The sequence below is a fragment of the Lathyrus oleraceus genome, chromosome 6, assembly GCF_024323335.1.
Source record: "Lathyrus oleraceus cultivar Zhongwan6 chromosome 6, CAAS_Psat_ZW6_1.0, whole genome shotgun sequence".
Taxonomy (NCBI): Eukaryota; Viridiplantae; Streptophyta; class Magnoliopsida; order Fabales; family Fabaceae; genus Lathyrus; species Lathyrus oleraceus.
This window is the reverse complement of record NC_066584.1, coordinates 368,413,819-368,423,849: the sequence shown is the minus strand read 5'-3', so window position 1 is coordinate 368,423,849 and position 10,031 is coordinate 368,413,819. Positions and strand designations below refer to the sequence as shown.

The 10,031-nt window shown below is 33.6% G+C and overlaps 1 protein-coding gene across 1 annotated transcript; it reads left to right on the top strand.

The window, feature by feature from the left end:
• Positions 1-4,244: 4,244 nt before the first annotated feature.
• Positions 4,245-7,258, top strand: LOC127091615 (protein TRANSPORT INHIBITOR RESPONSE 1). The gene is made up of 3 exons (XM_051030300.1): positions 4,245-4,903; positions 5,439-5,931; positions 6,048-7,258. Exons 1-3 carry the CDS (start codon positions 4,440-4,442, stop codon positions 6,840-6,842), a joined length of 1,752 nt encoding a protein of 583 aa, XP_050886257.1. The 5' UTR covers positions 4,245-4,439; the 3' UTR covers positions 6,843-7,258.
• The last annotated feature ends 2,773 nt before the right edge of the window (positions 7,259-10,031 follow it).

The following is a 10,031-nucleotide window of genomic DNA, read 5'->3' as shown; positions in this document are numbered from 1 at the left end:
CATATCTTGATTTAATTTAAGAAAAGACACTATATTATTTAAAAAACATGCTTAATAGTATATTATAGATATGGTGACAATTAAATTATTAGTGGGGGCACTTGCCCACGCTTTGGTATCTCTACCTCCGTCCCTAATTTGAACCATTAGTAATAATGTTTCCTCTTTAATAGAAAATGATCAATATGTGAAAAGACTTAAAATATAACTTGCTAAGTATTAGTCAGTTATGTGATAATGGTTATAGAGTTATATTTAAATCTAATCTTTGTTTAGTTAAAATAACACACTCCGAAAAACTCCTCTTTTCTGGATCCAGACAAAAAAATATTTATACTATATACTTAGATGATTTATCCTCAAAATCATGTTTTATATCTTTAAATAAAGATAAATGATTATGACATAGAGAAGTTGGTCACATAAGTATGAAAAGAATTTCATCTTTATCTAAAATAGATCTAGTAAGAGGACTTCCCCAAAATAACTTTGATAAAGATGGTATATGTGAAGCTTACTCAAAAGGAAAACAGGTTAGTGACCTCTATTTGGTGCAAAAGAAATTAGGGTTATGGTGATGTTATGATGTTATCGTAGAATGTGTAAGAATGGCAGGGAACCCATGGGTTTGAAATCTAGAGTTTTATGGTTTATGGATTTGGGAAGTTTGTTTACAAGAATTGAATGCAAATCGATGTTTGACAGAAGTTAGATGCGATATTTGATAATGACGATTTCCACGCCTCCTCAAACTCAGGATTGAACATCTAGAGTATGGAAATATATGGTTGGTGATCCAATCGTGGAAACCTGATAGCTGGTGGTCCACTGGATCTTAAACTAGACTTTAATACCATGTTAAGAATTATGGTTGAGCCTAACTCATCCCTACAAAACCGACTTGTAGGGTGCAAGTTGTCCTCATTTATAAGCATATGTTCAGACCATATATTGTCCGATGTGAGACTCTTAACATCAAGCGGTTAAAAAAAGGTAGATTATAATTATAATTTTATAATTCTAAACACCAACTAATACAAAAACTGAAAGTGCGTAAATGCATGAAAATCAACTATAGGAAAGCGAATCCCTAAAAATATCTAATGCAATAATCACACATAATTAATATTAGGAAACTTTGGGGGTATTCTTGTTAGTGTAAGCCCTAGAGGTCAATAGTTTTATTAGAACTTAGTACTTGTATCAAATTATTTATTAATAATTAAAAGACATTTCTTTATTATGTTTGTTTTTTCAAAATAATAAAGTCTTTAATATAGCTAGTCCGTTTAATGAAACATTAAGTGTGACTTAGTCATGAGATCCCATTAAACATAAATGACATTATTCTTAAAGTATTCATAGTCGAGTTTTATTGAGAAATGGGATAACATTAAAACATTAAGACTATTATGTGGATAGAATAGTGATCACATCCTAGGGATCATGGATAAAGAGTTATTACGTCTTCACACATGTATGAATATTAAGAGTAATATTCATACTGGATTTACTCACTATGAGAATTCTATATAAAATGTTATGTAAAGTGTCATAAGTTATTCTCATGGTGATAATGACGTATACCACTCTTCGACCTGAAATCATTATGGCCCCTATATATGGAGTTAAATACTTTATTGCTGATAAAACATTATCTGTAAATGAATGATCATAAATATAATTGATGGGTACCCCACAAATCATGCAGATGGACATGAGTGACCCAGATGGAATTTGTCCATCCTACGTAACAAGATAAATGTCTAAGGGCCCAATATTAAACTAGAAAAAGATGACACAGTCTATATCCTGTGTTAAATATAGATATGAGGGAAAAATGATAATTGTACACACAAGCATTATCACAAAAATATTTTGTCATATCACATGACATTTCCGTGAGATGAGTAATAGTGATGTGTTGCTAAATACCACTCACTATTTATTATATTAAATATGTGATTAAATATAATTGCCAACGTCACGAGAACCTACAGGGTCACACACATAAGGACATATTGATGAGAGAAAATAAATAAGTAAAATAAAGAACATTGTAACATACATTGTACTTAAGAGCATTACGGAACACCGTAAGATACAATGCGCTTAAGTGAATTGTAGAATACCGTAAGGCAGATGCACTTAAGTGGAATTCGCAATACGGTAAGGTACCGTGCGCTTAAATGAGATATAATATACCATAAGGTAAAGTGCACTTAAGTGAATTTTTTAGCTTGCAACCCACATAAGTGGTTATATAAATAAAAGTCTTATGCAAAAGCTTGAACACTGGATAAAATTCAGTATGTGAAACTCTAGCCATAATCTCTCTCTCTCTCTCTCTCTCAAAGTCTTCATTCATAGCAGTTAACATTGAGATTGAAGACACTTTGTTCGTGTGGACTGAATAGAGATATTGTTCTTCATTCAACACACGTTATTATTTCTTTGATTTTACATCAAATATGTTAATCGTTATATCACTGATAATACATCATTCTTAAGGATCAACTAAAAAAAATTATTTTCCACTCCGTTTTATAGCACGACTTCTCTTCAATTCCACCTCAATTTGATCCAGATCACCTATAATTCTTAAAACTTGAGAAATAAACAATTGCAATTGTTAATTCAAGATTAAATAATTCAAATTCTATTTGGATCTTAATTATACAAAAAATAAATTAAAAAAATTGATGTATTTTGTTTAGCAAACTTTTTTAAAATTAATTTTTATATAATTAAGAACGGAAAGATAACAATATTAATTTAAAACGATCTTAACTCCATGTGATATTAGGAGTAACTAGGTGACATAGTTAATGCGCCAAATCTAAATGAATGAAATTTTGCTCTTAACAATTTCTTAAAAAGAATTGATGGACAAAAGTAGCATATGAGTATGAGTATGATAGCTGGCTCATTCATAATCGTACGGTAAATAATGGAATTGATGATTAGAAGAGAGTCGCTTCGCTATAGTCAATTCAGTTCATTACTTTGGGTAGATTGGGCAATTGTATGAGTTAATGAGTTTGATAACAGTTGTGGAAACAAAATATCTCACTGTCAGAGGTTAGAATGAAAACAGTCACATATGATTGGACGGCTATCACTCATTATTTTCATTCACATTAATAAGAAATTCATAATTCTTTCAATAACCATCAATTTCTTTTATTCATGTTATCATTCTGATTAAGTAAACTAAAATTAAACCAATAACAAATTACTATTAATAAAGAGTTTTACTAGAATACACACTTATTCTTTATTTTTATAAAGATTTATTTTAATAAACTTTAAATAAAAAATGTTAATGGTATTCAAACACTTGATATATGCATGCTAGTAGACGGATTGAGGATGATTTTATGTCTTCAAATCCAAAATTTAAGATAATATCCGTTTCAAAATATTAATCATAATAATAAAAATTAAAATAATAAAAGACATAATAATAAAATAAAGAGACGGCTTTATTAACGAGTTCGAGATAGAAAACTCAAACCTGACTTTTTCTATCAAATTCAAAAAAGATTACACACATACAATATAAACTATAAAATACATATTAATAAAACACATTTTTATTAAAATAAAGTGGATATATTATAGTTAAGTCGTATAATATAATAAATAAATAAAATATTGTATATGAAAATTTACTTATGCACTTTGGTTGAATTTTAAAAAATGGAATACTTTTTTAAAAGAGCATATACACTTTTAATAATTTCATTTCCTTTTAATTTTGTGTTTTTAATAAGTTTGTTTTTATCTGAGAACGGAATAACAAATAACATCATAAACTCAGACACAATAAAGCATTTAGAGTTTAAACTAAAAAAAATAAAAAATAAAAATCAGCTTAACAATGTTAATTAATGTTGAATGAACTGTTTTAAGTTTTAATTACTACTAAAATCCATTGAGACATGTCTGAATACCGTTGTGCCAATACCTAATTTAAAAATAAATAAAAAACCTTAATCCTACCAAAAATAACGCGGTCCCCACTTGCAATTCATCTACGAAGATCAAGCCGTATAATGAAAATCATAAGATTCTCTTCCACAACCGTCCATTTTTCTCAAATCTTCAAATGACAATCCAACGGCTCTAACTAACTAATCACCCCGCGTCCCCACAATAATCCCAAATCACAGAAACCTCTTCACACCACCAAACGACAACACCTATTTAACCCTAGTTACTTTCTAACCTCACCACTGAGTATACAAAGAAAGTACAATCACAACACAAACTCCTTATCCTCCTCCTCCTCTCTCTCTCTCTCTCTCTCTCTCTCTCCAATCTCTCTTTTCTAACTCTTCAATGGCGTTTCAGATCTAACTCGAACTCTTCTTCGTACATCAAAGTACTGCAAGATTTTTCAGTGTTAAATCATTATACGAAAAAACGACGTCGTTATGCAGAGAGTAGCATACTCGTTCCCTGAGGAAGTACTCGAGCACGTTTTTTCGTTCATTGAATCGGACACAGACAGAGGCTCGATCTCGCTGGTATGCAAATCGTGGTACGAGATTGAGCGGTGGTGCAGACGGCGGGTGTTCGTCGGGAACTGCTACGCGGTGAGTCCGGCGATGGTGATAAAACGGTTTCCGAAAGTGAGATCTATCACACTGAAAGGGAAACCGCACTTTGCGGACTTCAATTTGGTACCGGAAGGTTGGGGTGGTTATGTATGTCCTTGGATCAAAGCTATGGCTGCTAGTTATCCGTGTTTGCAAGAGATTAGGCTTAAGAGAATGGTTATCACTGATGATTCTTTGGACCTTATCGCTAAATCGTTCAAGAATTTCACGGTTTTGGTGCTTACTTCTTGTGAAGGTTTCACTACGGAAGGACTTGCTGCCATTGCTGCCAATTGCAGGTTTGTTTGTTATTCTCATTCTCTCTTCATTTTTGCCTCATTTATATATCTTTCTTTATTTAGCAATGTTACGTGAAATGAAAACGATATACAAATTTGGGATTTGATGAGTGAAATTACAATCTAGGTTTTTTTAATTATATTTTTATTTTTGTTTTTAATAAGGACCCACATAGGAGTATTCAGTAATTATAAGGACTCATTATTCATAAAAAGTTGATTGGATTAAGTGCTTTATTAAAAACTGAATAATTTGTTTTTAAGTAGCTTTTATAGAAACAAGTTGATGTGAATCTGATAGAGCTTTTAGTTTCATTTTTGTCTGATTATATCTATTATGAATGCTAGGGTAGGGTGCAATTAAAGTGTTAAGTAAGGAAATGTAATTATTGGAATATTGTTATGGTGATGACAGTGGTGTGGAGTTTAATTTTGAATGTTTAGTTTACTATATAGTAGAATTCATGGTTTATGAACTGGTGTGCTTCTTTAATGTGTCATTGACATATCTAATCAGTGGTAATGGGAATTGTAGGAATTTGAGGGAGTTGGACTTGCGGGAGAGTGAAGTGGAGGACATTTGCGGTCATTGGCTAAGCCATTTTCCTGATTCATACACATCATTGGTTTCACTAAACATCTCTTGCTTGGCAAACGAGGTGAATTTTCCTGCACTAGAGCGCCTGGTTAGTAGGTGTCCTAACTTGCAGACGCTCAGGCTCAATCGTGCCGCACCCCTTGATAAGCTTGCCAGCCTTCTTAGGGGGGCTCCACAGCTTGCTGAGTTAGGCACTGGAGCCTACACGTCTGAGATGCGGCCCGAGGTCTTTTCAAATCTGGCGGCGGCATTTTCTGGGTGCATGCAAATGAAGAGCTTGTCTGGCTTTTGGGATGTCCTCCCATCCTACCTGCCTGCCGTTTATCCTGTATGCTCCAGACTCACATCACTAAACTTAAGTTATGCTACGATCCAAAGCCCGGATCTTATCAAGCTTGTTGGTGAATGTGAGAGTTTGCAGCGGTTGTGGGTATGTCTTTTTTGCATAATGTTTTCCATTAATGGTTTTTTATGTTTGAATGTTGGTTAACTATACAAAAATTGTAATGTCAATGCATCCTGATTAATGTTATTACTAATATGTAGGTGTTGGATTACATTGAAGATGCCGGCCTTGACATGCTTGCTGCATCATGTAAGGATCTGAGGGAGTTAAGGGTGTTTCCATCTAATCCATTTGGGCTGGAACCAAATGTAGCATTGACAGAGCAGGGCCTTGTTTCTGTGTCTGAAGGTTGCCCCAAGCTCCATTCGGTTCTATATTTTTGTCGTCAAATGACCAATGCTGCCCTAACTATAATTGCTCGGAACAGGCCTAATTTGACTCGTTTTAGATTATGTATTATTGAGCCTCGCACTCCTGACTATCTTACTCGTCAACCTCTGGATGTTGGATTTGGAGCTATTGTTGAGCAATGTAAGAGTCTTCAGCGCCTTTCCCTCTCAGGGCTTCTCACCGACCGTGTTTTTGAGTATATTGGGACTTATGGGAAGAAGCTTGAGATGCTTTCTGTAGCTTTTGCCGGAGAAAGTGATTTGGGACTCCATCACGTCCTCTCCGGGTGTGACAACCTTAGGAAGTTGGAAATCAGGGACTGCCCCTTTGGTGACAAAGCTCTTTTAGCCAATGCTGCAAAATTGGAGACAATGCGATCCCTTTGGATGTCCTCTTGCCATGTGAGTTATGGAGCATGTAAACTGTTGGGTCTGAAGTTGCCGAGACTCAATGTTGAAGTCATTGATGAAAGAGGACCTCCAGATTCAAGGCCAGATAATAGTCCCGTTGAGAAGCTTTATATATACAGGACAATTTCTGGGCCTAGATTGGACATGCCTGGTTATGTATGGACAATGGAAGATGATTCTGCATATCCTGAATGACCGAGCTACTCAACAATGAACATTTTATGTGTGACTTGTTGATGGCAGATAAATGTTCAACGTACCCTAGAATGAATGTAAACTTAAGATCGTCCTATGCTCTGCTTTTATGGCTGGTTTCTGAGCTAGGTACAGCAGGGGAGGTAATACAGAAAGCTTGAGCTCTATTGCCATTCATTTTTTACTTTTGGCTGAGCTACTAGATACGGAATCTGATCACAAATAAAACCAAACTTTGTTGTTGTATGTGGCATCAGATCGAGTTGTTAAAATTGTTAAATTATTTTTCATTTTATGATAATTTAAGAACTTCTGCATAATTTATATGCATGATACTTTGGTCGGAGTATTAAGATATTGATGGGCTCATTGTTATTATTGACCTTTTCAAAGGAATAAAATCTATATTCTAGTAACATCATTGTTTGTTGTTTGCAATGTTAGATGCTTGTTCGATTCAGAGAGCCATGGAAGATACTCTCAACAATTAATGGGAGTTTTCTTTTCACTTCATTAAAGTGAAAAAATTTCATTTGAAAACCTTGTAGGAGTATTATTTTTACTGCATCAATGCTTCCTCTAGACTTTTTCTTTCTTGTGAGCAAGCAAGAATCGATAGGTGCAGCAGGCCTGTTACCAAAACCGAATATCTCGCATCCTAGGGAACCTAAACAGGTTGTCGTATTTTATGGGAGCTTCAGATTAAACCATGGGCAAAAAAACCAAAACCAAAACCAAGAAGCGTCTCGCAAATGGCATCACTGGAAGTGTTTGAGTAGTGCTAATCAGTGTAATGAGAGTAGGTGAAAAGCACATTATTTACTCCATTACAGCAAGAAATTGTCCTCAGGTGTTGTGACATTTGCTTTTCATTCAATGTTTTTTGGGGAAAGAGATAGTAGTAAGAGGAGAGCCTCGACTGGTGAGCCACGTGGTAGATTCGGTAACATTGGATGGTGTCCATACCTTTTTGCTTCCTTCAATCTTTATTTTCTACCCACCACCTAATCCTCAAGAAAGTAAGAGTAAGAGAGTGAGTTATACTAGCTTATCATGAGACAGAATAGGTAGAGTTCTGTTCATAAAGACTTCATTAAATTTTTTCTAACAAAAGTAAAAACACTAATTGGACCGTTAAATTTGTATTAACCTATTATAACATGATTGATGCCTTAGGTGCATTTCTACTAGGATAATCTCGAATGACAGTGACATAATTTATTACAGTATTTTATGTTATTTGGGTTTCACACACTCTTTTGAATAAACGTAAACTAACGGTTTCCAGCTTGTAAATATTAGTACTACAAACCTATAATATAATGCCACATTGTAAAGAGATATTTAATCTGCAATTTATTTATTTATTTATTTTTAATAGGTGAAATTTTAATTATTAAACTATTTAATCAGAATTTGTTTTTTAATATTATAAAAAGTGAAATATAGAATAAGATAATGAAGATTAAAACCATGAAGACCAAGTGAGAGAGACAGTAACATAACAATGTAACAATACATGTACATGGGAGGGACATCCCCACCCCCACCATCTTATCTTATAAAAGTAATACTAGAAAAAGTGATGATAGGGTAAGATATGTCTGACAAATAAAGAGAGATCGTTTCATTGGTTTATGATGACCGCACGTTTCATGTTCATGTTCACCATCATTTTTATTCCTCTTATTATTATCATGATTAATTTCACTCTCTCATTTCCCTTCTTCTGATTAGTTTTACTGTTTTTTAGCACACTCATTATTATATTACAGTCTCAACTAAATAGATGCCGTATGATTAGAAAAGTTACTAAAGGATGCAGCTGCTCAAAGTTAATTATATCAGTTTTGCTTTGCAGGTGGTGGTACTACTAGTATCAGCTTTTGAGATTCATTCAACATGCTGAGTAATTCAGACTATTAAGCAGTACTAATTATGATTAAATAGTTTACCACATCATCATGGAAATAATTAGATGCTTGGCCACTAACTATGCTCACTAATTACATGTGTGACATATATTGATCACAAATACAAATTCTACGTTCTAAATAATGTAGGTTAGTTTGGCCCAACAATGAGTGATTTTTTTAATCGAATAATCTAGTGGCCGGAATGATTTAGATTTTAAAGATAAGTTTGGATATTCTAAGATGATTCTTAATGTATATTTTTTATAGGTATTATATGGAAATTCAAAAATGTTTTTAGTTTTTGAAGATGTGTTTTCGGGCGTATCTTAACGCATTCTCAACGCATGTTATTTTCTCTTATTTATTTATTTTATTTCGGAGATGTCCGAAATATCTCCGAAATATTTCCGTAGTTACATTTTCGTAACATAGACACATCAGTAGTAGAATAAAAAAATATGTAATTTTTCAAAATAAAATTAAGATTCATAAAATAAAAATTAGGATTACATAGATCATTATAACATAAAAACATTACTTCAATATCTAAGTGGGCGCTTCAACATTGTCGCAATATCTTCGACCGATCTTGAAATCGTCACTTCCAACTCGAGCGAAACATTTGTTTTGAAAACGGAAATACGTAATCCACATAGCCATTACATCTGATTGTGTCTTGAGCTTAAATCTGCTGAACTCAATCTTCTCTCCGTTATCAATCGACGGTGAACGGTACTCGAGCTTCACAATCCTTCGACTGTCTCCGTAAGATAGGAGATTGTGAATTTCATATTTAATATCTTTGGGGGAAGTGAACTCGGCGAGCTTAAACATTTACCCGAGAGAGCTGGAGAAGGAGACATTTGTGACATACCAGTTAATATTTATTTGTGACGTTTGAGACATTTTCAGTTTGTGTGAAATATAATATAAGAACACCTTAATTTATAGAAGTCATAGATCGATATGGACCACTTAATAATTGGCATGCTGATTCCAAAGATATATCTCCGGTTCCGCACCCTATCATCTTGTTCCAGAGATTGGATGGATTTTCTCTTAATGGATCCAATTGCCACCCCTATCCAAAACCTCTCCTGAACCATTTCCAAAATAGAACCTTTAAAACATAACCATTATTTTTTACAAAATAACAAATGTTGTTACGGGGAAGATAAAAAATGCATTAAGAGACAATATGAACAAATGTTGAATATATTTCACTTCATTTATATTGAGATACAATTACATACACTTATTTGTGCGGATAAAC